General features: G+C 40.6%; 1 protein-coding gene across 2 annotated transcripts in view; it reads left to right on the forward strand.

Moving 5' to 3' along the window:
* The first annotated feature begins 7,150 nt into the window (after positions 1 to 7,150).
* Positions 7,151 to 23,738, forward strand: part of POLE2 (DNA polymerase epsilon 2, accessory subunit) — a 28,450-nt gene continuing 11,862 nt past the window's right edge. For both annotated transcript variants that reach the window (XM_082735214.1, XM_082735215.1), the window contains exons 1-9: positions 7,151 to 7,253; positions 10,396 to 10,496; positions 12,024 to 12,099; positions 15,086 to 15,163; positions 15,306 to 15,399; positions 19,870 to 19,944; positions 21,999 to 22,082; positions 22,664 to 22,720; positions 23,592 to 23,640. In XM_082735214.1, the coding sequence (XP_082591340.1) occupies positions 7,186 to 7,253; positions 10,396 to 10,496; positions 12,024 to 12,099; positions 15,086 to 15,163; positions 15,306 to 15,399; positions 19,870 to 19,944; positions 21,999 to 22,082; positions 22,664 to 22,720; positions 23,592 to 23,640 (682 nt within the window). In that variant the 5' untranslated portion in view covers positions 7,151 to 7,185. The remainder of the gene's footprint in view (positions 7,254 to 10,395; positions 10,497 to 12,023; positions 12,100 to 15,085; positions 15,164 to 15,305; positions 15,400 to 19,869; positions 19,945 to 21,998; positions 22,083 to 22,663; positions 22,721 to 23,591; positions 23,641 to 23,738) is intronic.

The raw sequence follows: 23,738 nt of genomic DNA on the forward strand, positions 1-23,738 counted from the left end.
TATATATCATATGTGTCTATGTATGTATATGTATATAATATACTAATTATATAAATCTATATATTATATAGTATATAATAATTACAATAGTGTAATGTATAATACACATATGTATATGACATAATATATTAAAATATAATGTATGTATATATATATATACATATATATATGTATATATATATAATCTCTTTGTTTTTCATTAGGGATTTTCTAAAACGTCTTCCAGCAAACTACAGCCTGGGGGCCAAAGTCACTCTGCCGCCTGCTTTTGTACTGCCCACAAACTAAGATGATTTTACATTTTTAGATGGTTGAAAAAAATCAAAAGAAGAATGCTGTTTTGTGACTCCTGAGATTGAGAAGATCAAATTTCATCATCTGTCCATGATGTTTTATTGGCACACAGCCACCCTAATTCAGTTAAACGTTGACTATGGCTGCTTTAACCCCACAACCACAGGGTTGGGTGGTCTGAGTTGAGCAGTTGCAACAAAGACCATATAGCCCACACTGCTGGAAATATTGAGGGTTTGGCCCCCTACAGACAAAGATGGTGAACCCTTGTCATTAAATGATGCTATGGCCAGGAAGGAAGATGATAACTCTACCAGTGTCTGTAAATGCGCTTGTCCAGAATCATTCTTTGAAGAGCCTGTGGCTGCTCAAGACTCAGAATAAGTTCATTTATTCATTAGTCGGTATATATTAAGTACCTGGTTAATGTAGAGCATGGGTTTTCAGGCTCTATTAGACTGGAAACACTGAAGGACTCAAGTATTATTGACTCCCCAGAACCTAGTACCATGTAGATACTAAATAAATATTTGTTGACTAAATGAGCAAAAAGACAAAGTGAATTTTAAGATGAATAAAACATAGCTCTAACACAGGGGCTTCTAAGTCCAGTCAGAGGTAAAGATATATAAAGAAATAGATGTGGTGTAGGATGAAGAGTTGTATAGTTGAAATGTGGACAAAATACAGCAGAAAAATGGGAAGGAAAGATGCGATCTATTGAGGAAGGGGGTGCACAAAGAGAGACACTTGAGTTTTCTTAAAAGTTGTATGAAGAATTTAGTATGACTAGAATGATTATAGAGAGCAGCCAGGGATGAAGTTGAGACAGGAAGTCACGCAGTTTTGTTCATTATGCCAAGGAGTCTAAACTTTAACTGTCACCCAAAATGGTCTTAAGTGAGGAGTAAATAATAACTTAATTATTAGAACATTTACTTTGTTGGGGTGCCTGGGTGGCTCACGTGGTTAAGTGTCTTCTTGGGCTCAAGTTGTGGTCCCTAGGTCCTGGGATGGAGCCCTACACCTGGTTCCCAGCTTAGCGAGGAGTCTACTTCTCCCTCTCCCTCTGCCTCTTCCCTTGCTTATGCTGTCTCTGTCTCTCCCTCTCTCTCTTTCAAATAAAAAAAATAAATAAATCTTTAAAAAAAAAGAAGAAGAAGAAAAAGAAGACTGCCTGTGTGGCTCAGTTGTTCAGTGGCTGCCTTCAGCTCAGGTCATGATCCTAGGGTGGTGGGATCGAACCCCATATCAAGCTCCCTGCTCAGCGGGGAGCCTGCTTCTCCCTCTCCCACTCCCCGTGCTCCTAACTCTGTCAAATAAAAAAAGTTTTTAAAAAATTGAATTAAATTAAAAAAAAAAGAACATTTACTTTGGATTGTGGGGCAAATGGGGGAGTCAAGACTGAAAACAGAAAGATGGGTAACATCCAGCACAGGTCTGGTGTACAGTAGGTACTCAGTAAATAGTGATAGCACTAGTAGTAGTTATTAATATATGTAACCCACATGCTCATGGTGGGTCTTTGTCCCAGGAACTACCTTTCCACCTGCAGTGGAGTTCCAAAGCCCTCTCCAAGATTTCTGTGAATTCTTAGGACTATAATCTCTTAGTCACTTATGCCTTTAAACTCCTCCTGCTACTGGAATAATTCTACTCATAGACTTATGGATCTTCTCCCTATGGAATGTGCTCTATCTCTTCTCTGATGCATTGTTCCCGACATGACACTCAGAAGCCTACTGTACTTTCTTTCAAAACCCACTCTTAGGAGTCATTTGTATTTCTATTAAATTTTACCGACATGAAAGATAAGAGTAAAAAGACGATAGAGGTGGGATTTATATCATAGAAAGAAAATAATTCCAAACAGAACATTATATACCCTTGTTCCTCAAACTCCATTAGCCACACCATCATTGTGGCCTTTGTCAAAGATGAAATCAGACACTGGTTAAGGAGGTAAGGATAGATTTTTTTTTTTTTTTTCAGTAATAAACTACTGCCATAAGGAAGGGAGTCCAGTATGACCTGAAATCAACTTTGTGGAAACAGAAGGCTGGAGACTTTTGAAAGGCAGGGATGTGCTTACAGGAAGGCACTGGGGAGCGCTGAGGATGGGGGTGATCCATGTGACTAAGCCATCTGGGCTTGCTAACTGGAGCCTAACCAGGGAAGAAACAAACTTCTATCTTTATGACCAGAACTGGTGGTGCAAGTTAAAACAAGGCCCTCACCAAAGTTAGGCCTTTATCTTCCCACTCAGGAACTGGGATTGAAAGCCATGATTCTCTCCTTGAATGTTTGCATTTCAAAAAGATCTCTCTTCCATCTTCAGAGAAATGGTTTAGGATGGTAGATTTACATCTTAAAGGCAGAGAAAATATAATTGCAAACTTTGTAAAGTAACTGCTGTAAAAAAGGGCTTGGGATCTATCTGCCTACCACCAGAGTTGGGACCGGAACAAACAAAATTCTCCCAGTGGCCTTGACCCCTCTAAGAGGTCCTGGGGTCATTCTAGGGGATGTGACCTTGAGCTGTTAGGAACTAAGCTAGTGTTCAAGTGTCTAAGTGTGTGTAGGTGGGAGGTGTGGGGGATGAAACTGTAGTTTGCTGATCCTCAATCTAAAAAATATACCTAGAATTGAGCTTGTTGGCTTATGAGGTATGAACATCTTCAACTTTACTGGATAATACCAAGTTGTTTTGCAAAGTATTTGTAACAATCTGTATGCCCATCAGCAGTAGATAACAAGTCCAATTGCTTTTAATCCTAGATGTACGTTTTAAATTTTGCCAACCAGGTGACTATAAAAAAATGTATTGTCCTGATTTCAAACTATATTATAAAGCTATAGCAATCAAAACAATATGGCATTAGCATAAAAATAGATATATAGATTGAAGGAACAGAAGAGAGAGCTGGGAAATAAGCCCATACATATATAGTTAATTAATTTATGACAAAGGAGCCAAGAATATATAATGGGAAAAGTGTCTCTCCTTAATAAACAGTATTGGGAAAACTGAATAGCATATGCAAAAGAATGCAACTGGACCCTTATCTTACACCATACACAAAAATCACGTAAAAATGGACTTTACTTAAACATTCAACCCGGGGCGCCTGGGTGGCTCAGTGGGTTAAGCTGCTGCCTTCGGCTCAGGTCATGATCTCAGGGTCCTGGGATCGAGTCCCGCATCAGGCTCTCTGCTCAGCAGGGAGCCTGCTTCCTCCTCTCTCTCTCTCTCTCTCTCTGCCTGCCTCTCTGCCTACTTGTGATCTCTCTCTGTCAAATAAATAAATAAAATCTTTAAAAAACAAACAAAAAAACCCCCCCAAAAAAACATTCAACCCAAAACTGTATAACTCCTAGAAAAAAAGGCGGGGGTTAGCTCTCTGACATTGGTCTTGGCAGTGATTTTTTTTTGGAGATGACGCCAAAAGCACAGGCAACAAAAGCAAAAATAAGCAAGTAGGACTGCATCAAACTAAAAAGATTCTGCTCGGAGCACCTGAATGGCTCAGTCAGTTACGCGTCTGCTTTTGGCTCAGGTCATGATCCCAGGGTCCTGGGAACCGTCCTGTATCACATTGCATCCGGCTCCCTGCTCAGCAGAGCATCTGTTTCTCTCTCTACCTCCGTGGCTTCCCCTGCTTGAACTCCCTTCCTTTCTCTCTCTCTTAAATAAATAAAATCTTTAAAAAAATTAAAAAAATCTGCCCAATAAAGGAAACAATCAATAAAATCAAAAGAATGGGAGAAAATATTTGCAAATTATATACCCAATAAAGGTTAATATGCAAAATATGTAAAGAATTCATAAAATTACAAAAACAAACAAAAAACAGACAACTGGATTATAAAATGGGCAAATGACCTGAATAGACATTTTTCCAAAGATGATATACAAATGGCCCACAGGTATATGAAAGGTGCTCAATATCACTAATCATTAGGGAAGTGACAAAACTACAATGAGATGTCACCTCATACCTAGCAGCACAGCTGTTATCAAAACATCAAAAGATAAGTACTGGTGAGGATGTGGAGAAAAAGAAACCTTCGTGCACAGTTGTTGGGAATGCAAATTGGGTACAGCCATTATGGAAAACATTATGGAGGTGCTTCAGAAAATTAAAAATAGAACTACTTTGTGATCCAACAATCTCATTTCAAAGTATATATCCACAGGAAATGAAATCACTATTTTGAAGAGCTGTATCTACACTCCCATGTTCATTGCAGCATTATTAAGGAATAGCTGAGATATGTAAACAATGTAAATGTCCATCAGTGGATGAATGGATAAAGAAAATGTGATATATATATGCACATGGAATATACCTTGTAAATATACAATGGAATATTATTCAGCCTTAAGAACAAAAGGGGCACCTGAGTGGCTCTGTTGGTTAAGTGTCCAACTCTTGATTTCTGCTCAGGTCATGATCTCGGGGTTGTGAGATTGAGCCCAACATCAGGCTCCACACGGGGCGTGGAGTCTGCTTAAGATTCTCTCTCCCTCTCCCTCTGCTCCCCATTTTGCTTGCATGTGTGAGCCCTTTTTCCCTCTCTCTCAAATAAATAAATCTTAAAAAAAAAACAAAAACACAAAAAACAAACCCTCATGGAACTGCATTCTTCCAATATGTGCTAGTGGGTGAAGAGGTAATGAATTAGTGTAGTGAACATGAGAGGAGGAACAGATTTGAGAGGGATGATGATGAGTTCATTTGGGGGCATACTGAGTTGGATTTGAAGCAGAGAGAAAAAGGAGCTAGATATATTGATTTTGGAGTCACGAAGAATTAGGACTTTTGAGTTAGCCAGCTGAAAGAGATTTGGATGGCAAGTTGGTGCTGGCTGTTGGCAGGAGACCTTTGCATAAAGCTGCCTAACTGAAGAACCAGAGGCTCACGAGAACCTAACCCTGTATTTTCCTGTATTTCCTCTATTAGCAATGATTAAGTATTTGCTAATACCATGTCAGTGGTGACTTTATAGAACATAACTACCTCAAATAATGAGAATCAGACTGTATATTTCTCTGTTTTTACTTTTCACCTTTCTTACATAAATGTTCAAATTTTCTTTGCAATGTTTTTGTCCTCAGAATATATTTCTTTGGGATGCCTGGGTGGCTCAGTGGGTTAAAGCCTCTGCCTTCCGCTCAGGTCAGGATCCCAAAATCCTGGGATCAAGCCCCACATCAGGCTCTCTGCTCAGCAAGGAGCCTGCTTCCTCCTCTCTCTTTGCCTGCCTCTCAGCCTTCTTGTGATCTCTGTCTGTCAAATAAATAAATAAAATCTTTAAAAATAAAAAAAGAATATATTTCACCAAAAATAAACAGAGAACTGTGTTCAATAATCAGTTTTTTTCTGTGATGTTATAGTTTCAATTTAATGCACAGTTAGGTGTATTAATTTGGATGTACTTTCAATTTTAAGTTTACTTTTTTCTTTTCTATTTTTTGAGTATGTAAAACATAAATAAGTCTATGGTTGAAAGTCTTTCTAGAAAGAAAGCCTCATTCCCATCCTTTTCCCCTACTGTCCTTTACAATTAGCCATTTTGGGGCTTCTGGGGGGCTCTGTCCATTAAGCCTCTGACTCTTGATCACAGGGTGGTGAGTTCAAGCCCTGCATTGGGCTCAAGGCTGGGCATGGAGCCTACTTTTTTAAAAAAAGTGAATATAAAATATAAAAAGTGAATAAAAAAAGTGAATATAGTCATTTTTTCAGTGTCTAGTGTAACATTCAGGTTTTTAAAAACAGAAAATCAAGTAAATACATAGAGATGTATGTATTCTTATTTCCTCTCCTTTATCATACTTAAAAAAAAAAAAGATTTGTCCATTTATTTATTTATTTATTTGACACAGAGAGAGAGATCACAAGTACGCAGAGAGACAGACGGGGGAGCAGAAAGCCTGATTCAGGGCTCGATCCCAAGACCCTGAGATCCTGACGTCAGCCAAAGGCAGAGGCTTAACCCACTGAGTCACCCAGGCGCCCCTATCACACTTTTAAAAACAGTTAATCTTGTACGCTGGAAGTCACTGTATATCAGTACTTAGAAATTGTCCTCACGTTTTACAAGGCTGCGTGTTCACTTATAAGCACTCGATGGTTTTGTTCAACTCATTGGAGCAAGCGTTTTTAAAGTGCAGCCGATTAACAGTGAGTGCACTCCCTGGAATCAGACCACATCACTTACCGAATGTTTCATCTTGAGGAAAACATCTACCATCTTTGCGTCTGTTTTCTCACCTGTCAAATGAGGGTGTTGAAAACACAGCCCACCGTCCCTTCAGTTTTACGAGCAGCACTATAGTGCATATATTTCTAGCGCTTATGATTTTACATGGAACAAAGGAAGCCCTCAACTTAAATACAAAGCAGGATGGGTGGGGATGGTGGTGATTTGCAGCAGCTTCAAGTGAATATCGGGGAAAACCCTGTGGAAACACAGACTATTTCCAGAGCCTGTGTGAAGTCGAGAACAGGAGTACATAGGGGCCCCTGGGTCTGAGCCGGACGGGAGTCCCGGAAAATGTGACGGTAGGGCAGGGACGCGCTTGGGATAGGGAAACGCATTCCCTACCAGACACCAGGATAGGACGCTTTCGCTCTCCAGCCTCCGGGCCAAAAAAGAGTGCGGTGTCGTTTCCCCCTTTAGCCCACAAGACCGCGGGCTACAGCCGACCAGGCAGGCACCCGCGACTGGGAGCTCTCAGCGGCGGAGCCCGGACAGCGGCGGAACTTGAGGGTTCCCAGCCAGGGCGGGGTCAGGGGCCGGGCGAGCCGGGGCGCGGATAGGGAGGGGAAGGGGGCGGAGCAAACCCGGGAAGGGGCGGGGCCGATACCGTGGCGCCAAAACGCGAACATGGCGCCGGAGCGGCTTCGTAGCCGGGCGGTCTCTGCCTTCAAGCTGCGCGGCTTGCTGCTCCGGGGGTGAGTCTTCCCGGGGCAATTTACGAGACGGGAGAGCCAGGGCCAGGCGACCGCGCCGAGCGCCCGTAGGCGGCTTGGCCTTCAATCTCAGAGACCCTTGAAAAACTTGAAGAAGTGAAATTGATCTGGCAGGGTCTAAAGGCTGCGATTCCTTCTTAGATTTCCCCGAGTCGAAAACGTTTCTCCCAGGTGGGATGTGGCTCTCCTCCAGCATGTGGCCCGTGGAGCCGGAGAAGCGGCGGTCTGTGTCGCGGCAGCGGTTTATTGGCACTGCGACTTAGGCACTTCTCAGCTCCCCCTCCCCCAAGTCTATGCCTTAGCAAAATGCGGGTAATAACAGAGCGACTTCACGTTGTTTGTGAATCATCAGTTGAGCGACGTGGGAAAGCCCATATGCGTGTATATAAATATACCTTATTTTGTGAAAATTGTGAGCCCTCCCCTTTCTCAAATTTGGGTCAGGTATTATTCCTGAGCGAGAATTCCTAGAGAGTGAGTTAAAAAGTGGGTAAGTTTGAAGCACATTCCTAGATCCTCCTCTTCCCCCTTACACATTCCCTTTAGAACGTATTTGATAGGTTTTCTGGCCATAATCATGTTTTCCTGTACTTACAGAACTCACTTTTCTAAGATTTTTCTCACTGAATCTGTTTTGTTTTTTAGAATACAGTATTTTTTCGATACATATTTAAATACCTGCTGGATGGAATATACCTTTTTTTGTCCCAGGTTATGACTGCATTTGCCAGTGTGTGGAGAGTTTTTTGGTGTGTTTTTGAAATAATGAGTTTTATGAGCCTTTTAACTTTGCTTTTGGTTCAGCGGTGAACAAGGGCAGGAGTGGATATGCCCTGGGAAAAAATAATGAATTTTGTTCATTTGATCTCTAACATTTTGCAGATATGAGCAGTTGATCAATTAACGTTTCGTTCTCTTAGAATTTGACCTAGTACTCAGCTGTCATTCATCAACTAATTTAGTCAGAAATATGCTGAAATCCTGTCTACACAGGATCTGGGCCAGATCGTGTATAGCTTTACAGCGTTTGGTCCATCCTAAGATCACTGTGCTGAGGCAAGGAGTACAAGAGAGGGAGACACTGTGGAGCTTGGGGAACAGATAGCATATTATTTATTTATTGCTGTGTAACAGATTACCCCCAAATTTAGAGATTTAAAGGTTGAAAACAGCACACTCTTTATTATCTCACTTTTTCTGTGGGCCAGGAATTCAGGCAGGCTTAGCTGGGTTCTTTTTTTTTTTTTTGACAGAGATCACAAGTAGGCAGAGAAGCAGGCAGAGAGAGAGAGAAGGAAGCAGGTTCCCTGCTGAGCAGAGAGCCCTATATATATGATGCATGATGCGATGATGCATGATGCGGTGCTCAATTCCAGGACCCTGGGATGGGGACCTGAGCCTGGGATCATGACCTGAGCCGAAGGCAGAGGCTTTAACCCACTGAGCCACCCAGGTGCCCCTTAGCTGGGTTCTCTTAGCTTCAAGGTCTCTCATACACCTGCAGTCAAGATGGGGTCATCTCAAATGTCTGTTGGGCAGGATTTGCTTCCAAGTTCATTCAGTGGTTGGCAGGATTCAGTTCTGCCAGCACTCTTGGACTTGGGCCTCAGTCCTTGCTAGCTGTTGGTTGGAGGCCACCTTCAATTCCTTGCCATGTGGTCCTCTCCAACATGGCAGATTCCTTCATCAAAGCCAGCAAAAGAAAGAGTAAGTCAGAAGTCACAGTCTTCTGTAACTTAATCAAGGAAGTAATATCTTGTTTTAAAAGTTTTACTTTTAAAATTACAGTACAGGAAAATGCTCCATTACTTCTACTATAGTCTATTGTTAGAAGCAAGTTACTAGGTCCAGCCCATACTCAAGGCGAAGGGCTGGCTGCACATGGTTGTGAATACCAGGAGGCATGGATTATTAGGGGTTGTTTTAGAATTCTGTCTACCATGGATATTAAGTAGTTCATAGTTATTTAGTTTCAGATGTGAAAAGGATCCCAAGAAAGAAGTGCTCTGGTAATGTATAACATTGTAACTACTCTAGAATTAAAGAAGAACTTCATTAAAGAAGTGGTTTGATCTGACTGTTCAAGGATGAACAGGACTTGAGTAGGTGAAGAAAAGAGCGAGGAGAAACAACAATATAAAGGCCCTGAGGCAGAAGACCACTGGAGGAGCCTAAGGAGATTTGGCAGGGGCAAGATCCTGTATCCTAAGAGCTGTCCCACCATTCACCCAAAATGTGTGTGGTTTTCGGGACTCACCAAATATCTGTGGACCACCTTCAGGATGCTTGGCACTCTGCCAGAGGATGGCACAATTCTAGTTTCCAAAGAGCATCATCCATGATAAATTGGAGAGTTATGATACCCACACATGAAACAATCACTGAGCAACCCAAGTTAAGAACAATTAGTATGATGACAATAACAATAACGTTAAGTTGAAGTTGTATGCTACAAACAGAACGGCATGCAATTAGTTGATTGTTTAGACAGTGTTCATTCTGAGCCCTATAGGTATTTAAATCAGGGATTCATGTGTTTTTTTTTTTTTTTTTTTTTTTTTAAAGTTTGGTCTTAATGGGTTCTTTTGGAGCAGAGGGATTCTTGTGATTTCAATGAGTGTTGCTTCTATGACTATATTCATATATCATAGTTTTTTTCCTAGTCTAATTTTCTAATTTTAAGAATGAAAACAACAATGAAATTACTATAATTTACTTTAAGTAAATGCATCAGCAAACCAATAAATATATACTTAAGTGTCTGTTATGTTCAGGACATTGAAGCAAATGAAGTCCTGCCGTAAATGTAAGGTACAAAGCTATTGTGATGTGTCAGATCTGAGGTGTATAGGAATTTTAGCAATTCATAAGGGAGGAGAGGTTGCAGCAGGTCTAGAAAGCCTTCCTCAAAAAAGATGTGATTTGGGGCTTTAAAAATGGTTATGTTGGCTGGGGAGAAATGGAAGAATTTGTTCAGAAAGGAGTGGAGAGGTGAGCACTGCTTGCAGTGAAGAGTGAATAGATTTTAGTTTCAATGACACATTGATGAGTGTTTGTCAGTTTTGGGCATAAAACTTTGAGCCTCGGTGACCAGTGGCCTGCCATATCTTTTCTTTCCATTCAGGGAAGCCATTAAGTACCTCACAGAAGCTCTTGAGTCTATCAGTGAAGTAGAGCTTGAAGATGCACTGGAAAAGATCATCGATGCTGTTGAAAAGCAACCGTGTAAGTGACATTCTCTGATAGCTCTTAAATTGTTAATATAGTTCTATATCCTCGATTACATTTATAGATTTCAGTGGAAGTTGAGGATTCCATATGAAGATATTACAGGGTTATGAGACATACCCATGGTAGCACTTCTTCCCAAGGGGTAACTTCTAGTTTTATTGCAACTTCAGGACTTTCCCCAGAGACTCTTAAAGTTTTTTCCTCTCATGGAGCTGTCTCGGCTAGCTGTCCTGCACTTTTGATCTGATCCTTACAGTCACTTTTGTCTCTCTGCATACCTACTACTTTGTCTTTTTTTTTTTTTTTTAAGATTTTATTTATTTATTTGTCAAAGAGAGAGCAAGAAAGAACGCAAGCACAAACAAGGGGAAAGGCAGGCAGAGGGAGAAGCAGCCTGATGTGGATCTTGACTTCAGCCAAAGGCAGACACTTAACTGACTGAGCCCTCAGGCGTCCCCCTACTACTTTGTCTTACTTAGGTTTGGAACTCCTAAAAATTTTGGGGGGAAAAAGAATAAGTGAGCAGGGCTAATTCTCCCTTCTGGCTTCAGCCTTTCTCAAGGGATCTTTTTATTAAATATTTAACCTTTTACCACAAACATGGACCTACAAAGAAGGAATGCTCTTCTTCTAGGCGCAAACATCCAGTGTTTCTAGAGCACTGAGGGACAGAAGCAAGTGTGGCTTGCTCTCAGGCATTATATTGATCTAGTTTCTTCGATTATGTAGGAAGACATACATTCCATGATAGACGAGAAATTACTGTTACGTCTTATTTTCAGTTGTAAAGGCAGAATATTAAATATACCTTTGCATTTAAAAACTGCTTTATAGTTGAAAATTTAGAAAATTATTACTTATGAGAAAGTAGTATATATTCCTTTAAGATGGTGCATAGTGTCTTACCTGAGAACATAGCAAATCATTCAAGGGTGTCCACTCTGGAATCAGGCTGGCCATCTATACTTTCTAGCTGTGTTCTTGGGGAATTTATTCAGTTTCTCAAAGTTGTACTTCCTCCCCTTTACGATATTAGCATATGAACAACAACCTATCTGTAAGGATATCTAATCTAATGGCATAATGCTTGTGAAGTACTGAGCGTAGTGTCTCACATTTAGTAAGGGCTTAAGAAGTGGTAGCTGTTACATCTGTTACTATCATGCCTGTGGAAACACAGCATTGGTGCTGGAAAGTTCTACTAATGCAACTAACCTTACATATAAAGACTTCTGTAAGTGTTTATACAACTGAATTTATATTATTAGACAGTCTTTAGAAAAGTAAGGCATTTGGCTGTGTATTAGGATATTACAAGTGTATTTGAGTGTAAAAAGATGAAGGTTTTTGAGATATGGCTTCTGTTATTGTTCTGACCTAACCCTTTTTTTGTCCTAAAAACTATGTAATGAGAATCTCAGGGTTAGTCTTTGCAGATTATTTTTAGGAAAAGAGCTATCTGTGGAAATAAGTAATTTTTATGCCTGTTTCTAAAATTGAACTTTGAAATTCTCTTTTCAGTGTCATCAAACATGATTGAACGGTCAGTGGTAGAAGCGGCGGTCCAGGAATGCAGTCAGTCTGTAGATGAAACTATGTATGTTGATAAAATGAACTTCCCCCTGCTGGCAATATGAAGTGCTTATTTTAAATGATTTTCTTGGGGAAAGATTTAGTGATCAGCCTTTCTACAGTGGTTATTTCTGAGTGTTTCTTTCTTTCCTTTTTTTAAAAATTAACATATAATGTATTATTTGTCTCAGGGGTACAGGTCTGTGATTCATCAGTCTTAATTCACAGCACTCACCATAGCACATACCCTCCCCAATGTCCATAACCCAGACCCCCTATCCTTCCTTGCCCCTCCACTCCAGCAACCCTGTTTGTTTCCTGATATTAAGGGTCTCTTATGGCTTGTCTCCCTCTCTGGTTTCATCTTGTTTCATTTTCCCTTCCCTTCCCCTATGATCCTCTGTCTTGTTTCTCAAATTCCTTGTATCAATGAGATCATATGATAAAAATATGGAATGTGTCAAAAATTTGTGTATCATCCTTGCACAGGGGCCATGCTAATCGTTGCAATTTTAGTATATGTGCTGCTGAAGCGAGCACTCTTAGTGTTTTTCTTTTAAGAGATAGCTTGCATTATAAACCTCATTAAGTGACTCATCTTTACTATTTTTTTCCTGGAGATCTGAGATTACAGTGTTGTTTAAGCCATTAGTAACTTTTGCCACTACCCGTTGGATCTGAGTTTATATTCTGTATGCTTCCAATAAATTGAATTTTCAGAAGTATACTTTGCTTTTGCTCTTAGGAAAGTGCAGGGTTCAAAGAAGTTCAGCAGCTTATGTTGGGTCCCATGGTCAGTGGCAGAGAGGGTAGAACTGTAGTTTATGATACTTTCCAGTAACTCATGCTATGAGAATTTAGGAATTTATGTGGGAATAATTTTTTTTGGTTTCATTTCCAGATGTCCCCCCCCCCTTTTTTTAAAAAGATATTTATTTATTTATTTATTTGAGAGAGAGAGAGAACACGAGAGGGGAGAAGGCGGAGCTGGGAGCCCGATGCAGGACTTTATCCTGGGACTTTGGGACCACGACATGAGCGGAAGGCACTGGTTTAACCAACTGAGCCACCCAGGTGCCCCCAAATGTCCCTCTTTCTTTTCCTCTTTTGAATAGGATACTTTTTCCCAAATTCACAGGGTTTAACTGAGAGGAAAACAACTGGGAAAATGGACAGAGAGTATTAACTTTAATAGTTTTTTTCCCTCTTTGGGGCAATGGGGATCATTGACAGGAGTCATTACCATATTAGAGCTGCTTAGAAAATAGAGAAATTGAGGAATATTTATTTATTTATTTAAAAGATTTTATTTGACAGAAAGAGAGAGAGTGAGTACAAGTAGGGGGAGAGGCAGGCAGAGGCAGAGGGAGAAGCAGACTCCCCACTGAGCAGGGAGCCCTATATGGGGCTTGATCCCAGGATGCTGAGATCATGACCTGAGCCGAAGGTAGACGCTTAGACTGAGCCACCACCCAGGTGCCCTGAGAAATTGAGGAATTTTAATTTTAACCTTGCAGACTCATTATTTAAGATACTAGGGTACTATGACATACCCCTAAAGCCATCAGTAGAAATTCAAAATGACTATATCGAAGTGGAAAGATTGTAATCATAACTACACATTAAAGTTAACCGTTGTTTCTTTCTAACTCTTTATATGCCACAGTTAGCCAGTGCAGAGGTCCAGTGGGACTGAATGGTGAACAGTCTTTGCAATTGCAATTGTCAGGAAATTATTATATTATAGCATAAGAGAGGCTTTCATTTTTATAGATGAAGAAGTGGCATGAGAAGTCAAATAACCTGTCAAGATTGACCCACTAAAAATGGTGGAACAGTATGTGGAATCTAGGTTTTCTTCAAGTCCACTGGTTCTCTGCTATCTCTACTAAATGTTACCACCAGAGTAGCAAGAACATTTTTGACCATATTCAGTCTGGGAGATAAATAGATGAAATTTTAGGGAAGATTTGTTAGATTGGAATATTTATGCAATAGTGCTGTGAATTTTTTAAAAATTTGTTTCATACATGGTTAGTTATTAACAATGTCTGAAAGTAAATTATTTTGTTGAATTTCTTTCTCTAACACTGTGTCAAGGATATGGCCAGTATTTTGAGGGTTCTTTTCAAAATATTCTTTCAAAATATTTGCATAATATTTTGCATAATATTTTGGATTAAAAACTTGTTGGAAATTAATTGTATTTTTAAGTAATATTTAATAATTTTAATATTTTACATAATATTTTGCATAATATTTTAGATTAAAAACTTGTTGGAAATGAATTGTATTTTTAAATAATATTTAATAATTTAACCCACTGAGCCACCCAGGCACCCCAATAGGTGACATTCTTAATTAGAAGTTAACTTGATTAGGGACGCCTGGGTGGCTCAGTGGGTTAAGCCGCTGCCTTCGGCTCAGGTCATGATCTCAGGATCCTGGGATCGAGTCCCGCATCGGGCTCTCTGCTCAGCAGGGAGCCTGCTTCCCTCTCTCTCTCTCTGCCTGCCTCTCCATCTACTTGTGATTTCTCTCTGTCAAATAAATAAATAAAATCTTTAAAAAAAAAAAAAAAGAAGTTAACTTGATTATTATTATTATTTTTGCTTGAGAGTGTTGGCAATACTTTCTTGTCTCTGAGAGGGAAATTTTATCCCCGTATTATGAGACTCCAAGAAATTTTGTATATGACCTGTGGAAAGTACATTCGTATACCATAAGATTATAATACAAGTTTTTTTTTTTTAAAGATTTTATTTATTTATTTGACAGAGAGAGATCACAAGTAGGCAGAGGCAGGCAGAGAGAGAGGAGGAAGCAGGCTCCCTGCTGAGCAGAGAGCCTGATGCGGGACTCGATCCCAGGACCCTGAGATCATGACCTGAGCCGAAGGCAGCGGCTTAACCCACTGAGCCACCCAGGCGCCCTATAATACAAGTTTTTATGCTCACTTAAGATTCTTCTGTTTTAGTAACTCAAGTCTGTTTTTGTGGACTGTTTTTCAGAGAACATATTTTCAATATCATAGGAGCATTTGATATTCCACGCTTTGTGTACAGTTCAGAAAGAAAAAAATTTCTTCCGTAAGTATACCATCTGTTGATTTTAAGCTAATGTCAGATGTTCAAATGTACATTTTTCTCAGAAGGCATATAGTCCATGATTCATTTTTGGCCCACCTTTGTGTATTGTGATAGTTATAAATAGGCATTTCTTTTTTTCTAGTCTATTAATGACCAACCACCCTGCCCCAAATTTATTTGGAACAGCAAGAGATAAAGCAGAGCTGTTTCGTGAACGATATACCATTTTGCATCAGGTAAGCTGAGAGGGGAAAATGAGTCTGTTGAAGCTTAGGTAAGACTCAGTGTTAATTAAAGGATAGAATTTTGTAGTCCAGCACTTGTCATCCAATAGACTCTTACTGGACTCTCTAGGTTTGAAAACGTATGGGGGATACAGAAATAAGAACAATTGTTTTTGTGATGATAAAAATAGCAGCTATCATTTACTATCCACTTTTAATGTGCCGAGCTCTGTGTTTAGCATGTTATGGACATACTTACCTCTTATAATCATTGCAATGTCAGTGTATGTATAGATGCTATTATCCTCATTTTCCCATTATTTTAAAAAAATATTATTTATTTGAGAGAGAGCGAGTGAGCACAAGGGGGTGGGAGGTGGGTGAGCAGAGGCAGAGGGAGAAGTGGGGCTGATCTGGATCATGACCTAAGCCAAAGGCAGACGCTTAGCCAACGGAGCCACCGAGGTGCCCTACTATTATCCTCATTTTACAGATGAAGAACTGAGACTTAAATTTAAAAATTTGACCGAAGATCACGTATAGTAAGTATAGACAGGATTCGAATCCAGTGTGTCCGACACGGGAGCCCAACCTTTGCCTATAGCACTATACTAGCTTCTAGCAGCTTCCAGTCTGTGACTTTATTTATTTATTTATTTATTTTTAAAGATTTTATTTATTAATTTGACAGAGAGAAATCACAAGTAGATGGAGAGGCAGCCAGAGAGAGAGAGAGAGAGGGAAGCAGGCTCCCTGCTGAGCAGAGAGCCTGATGCGGGACTCGATCCCAGGACCCTGAGATCATGACCTGAGCCGAAGGCAGCGGACCAACCCACTGAGCCACCCAGGCGCCCCCAGTCTGTGACTTTAAAGACCTTTGCATGAACAAAATATAAAGTAGAATTTTGTATGTGCTGTAAAAGAGATACAAGCAGAATGTATTTTTTGGGAACAGCAGAGAAGCTTTCAGGGAAATGATGGCATTTGACATGGGCCTTGCCTATTTGGTCTCGTAGAAAGGGTGAAAAGGTAGTGCTAACTGTGTGGAGAAAGACAACAGAGGGAAAGAGTGGAGTCTTCCAGAAATGATGAGAAGGTGGTCCGTTCTGTGTGTAGAAGAAGGCTCATGAAGAAGAGTAGTATGGGAGAGATAGGTTTGGAAAGCAAGTGGGAGCTAGATTGTGGGAGCACCTTGGATGCCACTCTTGGCAGCTGGGACTCTGGTTTCTTTGTACAAGGAACCTTGGAATATCAGAGAGAGACCCAGTCACAGTTGGGTTTTGTGAGCACTTCTTTCCCAGCAGATTTTGGGATGCATTAAGAATGTGAGAGAAGGGTGCCTGGGTGGCTCAGTGGGTTAAAGCCTCTGCCTTCGGCTCAGGTCATGATCCCGGGGTCCTGCGATCGAGTCCTGCATCGGGCTTCCTGCTCAGTGGGGAGCCTGCTTCCTCCTCTCTCTCTGCCTGCCTCTCTGCCTACTTGTGATCTCTGTCTGTCCAATAAATAAATAAAAATCTTAAAAAAAAAAAAAAGAATGTGAGAGAAGACTTTAGGGAGTCCATTTTATTAGTCTTGCTAGGAATGACAGTTGTGGGGAGAAGTGGCAAGGGTTGTAGACAGGGGACCGCACCAGAGCAGTGGAAGCCATTATTCATGGTGACTGAGTGCATGTGAAGAAGAAGGGAGAGAGCGAAGACTCAGATGATTAAGGTAGTAAGTCCAAGAGAGTAGGACAGTAGAATAATATGTTAACAAATAAGAAAAAGGGAATGTTTGGGGAAGATGATGCAGATGACTCAGATTCTGTTTCAAACATTTGAGTTAAGGTTACCAGTGGGATATCAGGTGAAAAGCATACCTAGAGCTAAAGAAAGAGGTCTGGGCAGAGAGAGAGATTTAGGGGGATCTGCAGAGGAGAGGAGGAAATGGAGTAGACCAGTAGACCCTCTGAGAAAGAGAGGCAGCCATAGGGAGGCAGTGGCTGAAGGGAAGAGGAGAGAACTGGGGAGCCAGGCCAGGATGGTGTTAGATGGCAGAAGCAGAAGAAGATTTCAAGGAGAGGATGGACAGTGGGAGGAATCCCCAAAAAAGGATGAAGAGGGTGAGCACGAGGGATGCCTATTCTCTCCTGCTTCCATCACCTACATGATGTTGCCAGATCAGTCTTCCTGACATGAAGCTCTGGTATTGTCATGATTTTGCACAGAAATCTTTCAAAAGAGAGGCTTACTGCCTATTGAATTAAATACAGATTATACTTAGTGGTTGAGATCCTCCTGCTGCATGTTTTTGGCCAGCTCTCTACTTTTCCTCTAAAAGTTCCTCTGTGCTGGAATAAAGAAGGAAATACAGAATTATTGTTCATTTCTTCTTCTTCTGTAACTTTGCTTATACTATTCACTCTGGATTGCTCTTCCCTCTTTTCTGTGCTGCTGAAACCTTCCTAATTTGGAAGGGCCTTCTTAAATTCCTCCTCTTTTCTGAACATGATCAATTGGATGCAGTCTCTTCCTGCTTTAAACCAGGGACTATGTCAGTATGTCTCCTACAGCATTTACTGGAGTTAACCCTGCCTTGCATTTGGGGTGTTTACCCCTGTTATCAGACACTCCTTTTTATTTTCTCTGCCACATTTGGCACAGTGTTTTCCATAGACAAGATGCTCAAGTAGATACTGCATTTCTTTTTCCTTTCTGCACTCCATCTCACGACCCTGAGATCATGACCTGAGCTGAAATCAAGAGTCAGACGCTTAACAGACTGAGCCACCCAGGCACCCCTTAAAAATTACATTTTAAAGCCTATTATATTATTTTGGGTGTGTGACTTATCCCTTCTGAGCCTCATTTATTCTTATCTGTGGAAAGGGTTGAATTTTAGTTCATTCACATATTTATTACAGTTATCTCTCTGAAAGCAAATCTGATTTTATTATTATCCCACTTTCAATATCTTTGTTTTCCAATGTCTATACAAAAACTTCCTGCTTGGCATAGAAAGTCCATACTGTCAGGGCTCTTTTACTGGAGACTACAGAAACTCAAACCAACTAAAACAGAAAGAGGCATTTATTGGCCTTTGGAGAGGTCTAGAGGTCCACCAGTTTCAAGCATGGCTGGGTCCAGGATCTTACACGTCATGAGGTATCTACTTCTTTCCATCACCCAGCAATTTTTAAAAATTGATTTTACTTTCAAACAAGTTCTCTCAGTGAGATGACAGAGGCCGCTATAGCCTCAGCAGCACTTGGAGAGGGAGCTGCCCTCTTCCAGTAGTTCTAGCAACAGTTTCTTAGCAGCTCTTAGCTTAAGGCAGTTGGTCAACACTGAACCATTCACTGGCTAAGGGGTGGTGTACTTTGATTGATTAGGTCTTAGTGGCCAGTTTATAGGAAGGGGAGGGGACACCAGCCCTGCCTAAACTACATGGACCACAGTGGGGTGGGGGGATGGTTCCCCAAACAGAGGCTCCAACTCATTTCCTACCTTGTCTGACACTGCTTTGTACACCTCATGAGCCAACTCTACTAAACTTGGCATCACTTCCAAGTATTCTTTTACTCTTGTAACTCTTTCTTGTGACACATCCCTTCCTCCTCCTGAAATGTCTTGTCTCAGCCTCTTTTGGTTTCTAACTAGCAAAGTCTTAATTTATCATTATGGTCTCATAAGTGCCCTGTTCTGCCTGGGGTCCTTTGTTGTATGGTGGCCCTTGACTTTTCTCTCTCACAAACCCCGTGCCCTCAGGAAGGCACTTGGTTTGTTGTCCTTATATCCTCAGCCGAGAATGCACTGCTGCTAGCTGCACAAATAGAGCTTTTTCTTAAAAATAAATAAATAAGTAAATACTTTTTAAATTTCAAAATTACATTGCTAGGTATTTTATATTAAAATATGTGGGCTTTGGGGCGCCTGGGTGGCTCAGTGGGTTAAGCCCCTGCCTTCGGCTCAGGTCGTGATCTCAGGGTCCTGGGATCGAGTCCCGCATTGGGCTCTCTGCTCAGCAGGGAGCCTGCTTCCTCCTCTCTCTTTCTCTGCCTGCCTCTATGCCTACTTGTGATCTCTCTCTGTCAAATAAATAAATAAAATCTTTAAAAAAAAATATGTGGGCTTTCAGATTTGTTGAGAATAGGCAGTAGTAACATTAGTTTTTTTTTTTTTTTTTTTTAAAGATTTTATTTATTTATTTTGACAGAGAGATCACAGTAGTCAGAGAGGCAGGCAGAGAGGGAGAGAGGGAAGCAGGCTCCCTGCTGAGCAGAGAGCCCGATGCGGGACTCGATCCCAGGACCCTGAGATCATGACCTGAGCCGAAGGCAGCGGCTTAACCCACTGAGCCACCCAGGCGCCCCAGTAGTAACATTAGTTTAAGGACAGTGTTTTGTCAGAGTATTACTTTAATGAATTTTAAATTTTTATTTTGATGAATTTTAGTTTAAAATGTATGATTCAGTAATTCATGTGAATCTTTCTTTTTTTATAGAGGACCCACAGACATGAATTATTTACTCCTCCAGTGATAGGTTCTTACCCTGATGAAACCGGAAGCAAATTCCAGGTTAGAACATTACCCTAGTTGTTTAGGGGGTATAACTATACAAGTTAAATATTTATTGCTTAATTCTAATTTATTAAAATTTAAATGAAAATGAATCACCGGTAACTGTTTAACCAATAAACTGACCTGTGCATGCTTACTGTTAATAAAGTCCATGCCCTGGGTATTGGGTGCTACAAATCTCTAATAGAAGCTACCACTCCCTTCTTTGGGATAGGCCCTGAGAAGATGGTAGCCCCCAGACAGTCTCTGGCCACTGTCAGGGCCACTAACACAGATCCCTAATCCTCTTGGTCTATTTGCTGGATGTGATATTGGCTTTCTGATCAACTATCAACATTAACCTTTCTCCCCTCGCTCAGACTCCAAAATCCTGGTCTTTGTTCCAGCCCATCCCTCTAGTGACCATGACACACTTAGCTAAAACGTGCTTTATCCCTTAAAATGAAAAGTTTACTTAAGGCAGTAAGGAAATAACAATTACAAGATAAATGAGATAGCACAGACAGGCCACAGGGGTGATGGGAGAATGTTTTCTGTCACATGCACTCCTCCCACTTTTAAACTCCTATACCCTTTGTTCCCTTTCATTTCAGCAACATACATAGTCATTGTCAGGGTTTGTGGGGTCCAGCCCCCTGTTGGGCTCTGGGCTTAGCTCAGCATGGAGTCTGCTTGGGACTCTCTCCCTCTCCCTCTGCCTCTCCCTCCCTCAGTCTCTCTCTCCTTCCCACTCTCTCAAATAAATAAAAAAAAAAAAAAAAAAAAAAGAAAGGCATCTGGAAGTTTCCCCCCGGCCCTGCCTTGTTTAAGGAGGGAGAGAGCATGGAGGGGAGGGGCAGAGGGAGGTGGAGAGAGAGAATCTTTTTTTTTTTTTTTTTAAATTAAAAAAAATTTGTATAAACATATAATGTATTTTTAGCCCCAGGGGTACAGGTCTCGTTTACACACTTCATAGCACTCACCATAGCACATACCCTCCCCAATGTCCCTAACCCCACCACCCTCTCCCAACCCTCCCACCTCCAGCAACCCTCAGTTTGTTCTGCAAGATTAAGACTGAGAGAGAGAATCTTAAAACGTCCACGCCCAGCACGGATCTCAAAACTCAGATCATGACCTGAGCCAAAATCGAGAGTCAGATGCTTAACCAACTGAGACACCCAGGTGCCTCGGAAAGGATTTTTAAAAAAATAGTATCCTAATTGTTACTGCCTTTAACCTAATGTTAAAAATATAATAGTCAGATTGAGAACGTAAATAATAGTGACAACCTTTCAAAATACTAATATAACTTTTTAAATAGCCTTCTAATTTGCAAGAGGTACTAGTTAAATGAATAAAACTCTTTTCTACATTTTAAAGGTAAGTGCACTTTATCATTATTCAGAATATAGTAGTTTCTCTCTATCCATAGGTAAAATGTTCTAAGACTCCCAGTGGATGCCTCAAACCACAGATAGTACCACAACCTGTATATACCATGTTTTTTTTCCTATACATACATCTGTGATAAAGCTTAACTCATAAATTAGGCATAGGAAGAGATTCACAACAATAATTAACAAACAGAACAATTATAACAATATAGTGTAATAATTATGTGAATGTGGTCCCTGTCAAAATATCTTATTGTACTGTACTCACCCTTCTTGTGATGATGTGAGATGATAAAATGCCTACATGTTGAGATAAAGGGAGGCGAATGTTGTAAACATTATGATGTAACTTTAGAGGACTACTCACCTTCTGACAATTCATCAGAAGGACCATCTGCTCCTGGGCCACAGTTGACAGAGGATAACTGAAATCACAAAAAGTGAAACTGTGGATAAGGGGAAACCTGCTGTAATATGGAATGAGACTTGAGTCATTGTTAAGTGCCTGAGTTGGTATTTTAGCTTTTTATAGGATAAATTCTATTTTCTGAGTTTTATTTTATTTTCTACTGTTAAGTAGGTATAAATACTAAAATTTACATTCAAAACTTTCTTATTTATAAAAAGATTGGTTTCTTCAAAAAATCTTAAGAATTTATTTTGTCTTATTTTAAGCTTAAAACAGTAGAAACCCTCTTGGGCAGTACAACCAAAATTGGAGATGTGATTGTTCTTGGAATGATAACCCAGTTAAAAGAGGTGAGTTAAACTTAGTAAGCATCCGACTATTGTTTTCAGCCTTGGGACCAATGAAGTGCCAGTTACTATAGCATTCCTGCAGAGGTACAGGGCCACACTCCTCGTGGAAGGCTCCTTCCTCTGTTAGCAAGTAGCCTTTGCCTCCACGTTCAGCTTCCTGAGGAGACATCAGGAAGGAGTGTCTCATATCGGCCACCCGTTAGCGTGGTTCAAAAGTAGTCCCCAGTGACCTCTGGTTGAGCCGAGAGGATGGAGGTTGTGAACAAGCAGGGCTGCAGACCACATCCTGGTCCCTCAGGGAGAGACACTGTTGACTCTCTCAGGAGGCCTGCTGGGCAGCCTGCCAGCGCTCCTCTTGCCCTCTCTGAATTTGCAGTGGTTTCCGCATACCTGAGAGAGGCTATCAGGTGATGAATCTGAGGCGACCAGACAAGCAAATGGAAATGCCTAGACCAGGAATTGCTCATTTTTAAAAATCCACTGTACTCTACTATGTTCTGTTGTCAATGTTGTATTTTATTCATTTTGACCTAGTATTCATTTTTATGTAAATGTGGACATACTTCTTTTAACTTTTTTAGGGAAAATTTTTTCTGGAAGATCCTACAGGAACAGTACAACTGGATCTTAGTAAAGCTATATCCTTCATTATTTATTTGACTTAAGGTTTTCTTTATTGAGATTGGTGATAGTTTTTTTTAATTTTTTTTTTTTTTTAGATTTTTATTTATTTGAGAAATCACAAGTAGGCAGAGAGGCAGGCAGAGAGAGAAAGGGGTGGAAGCAGGCTCCCTGCAGAGCAGAGAGCCCGACACGGGGCTCGTTCCCAGGACCCTGGGATCATGACCTGAGCCGAAGGCAGAGGCTTTAACCCACTGAGCCACCCAGGCACTCCTTAAAATTTTTTAAAGATTTTTATTTATTTGAGAGAGAGAGAGAGAGATCATGAGCAAGGAGGAAGGGCAGAGGGAGAGGGAAAAGCACACTCCTCCCTGAGCAGGAAGCCCAGTGTGGAACTCAATCCCAGGACCCTGGGATCATGACCTGAGCCAAAAGCAGATGCTTAACCAACTGAGCCATCCAGGTGCCCCTTCATTTTTATTTTTTTAAATCTTTGTTACATGAGTTGGGGATATTGTTTATGTATCATTCTCAAGTTAATCTATTTGGGTTCCCACTGTAACTTACATATGGCGATGACATAGCAATCAAGACCTAATCCTAGTCAGAGACAAGAAAATCTTTAATTCACTCTTATTTGGAGAATCCAAACAAATCACCGAGGAAGTTTAGAACGCGCTAAGAATGATCCATACTGTCAGTATTACCAAACTACGTGTTAGAATCAGACATGGGGCATTTAAACCTAAAATTTTTTAAGCTGACATCTATTCAGTTTCAAGTATGAGGACTTTGAATTTATTATTTAGATAGGCCTTTGGGCCCAGACTGTGTATTGACTTTATCATCACCTCAATCACAGAAATATTTTCCTCAACTGTTGTGTACCAGTTCCACAGTGGCTTGTACACTGAGTCATGCTTTGTCTTAGCAGAAGGTAAGTCAGTATACGTTTTTTCCTGTCCTCCTTATGCTACCATAAAAGCATTTCTGCATTAGTTAAAATATATGAACATGGTATAATTTGGGAGAACA

Source organism: Mustela nivalis, assembly GCF_964662115.1.
Source record: "Mustela nivalis genome assembly, chromosome: 6".
In the NCBI taxonomy this organism is placed as follows: domain Eukaryota; kingdom Metazoa; phylum Chordata; class Mammalia; order Carnivora; family Mustelidae; genus Mustela; species Mustela nivalis.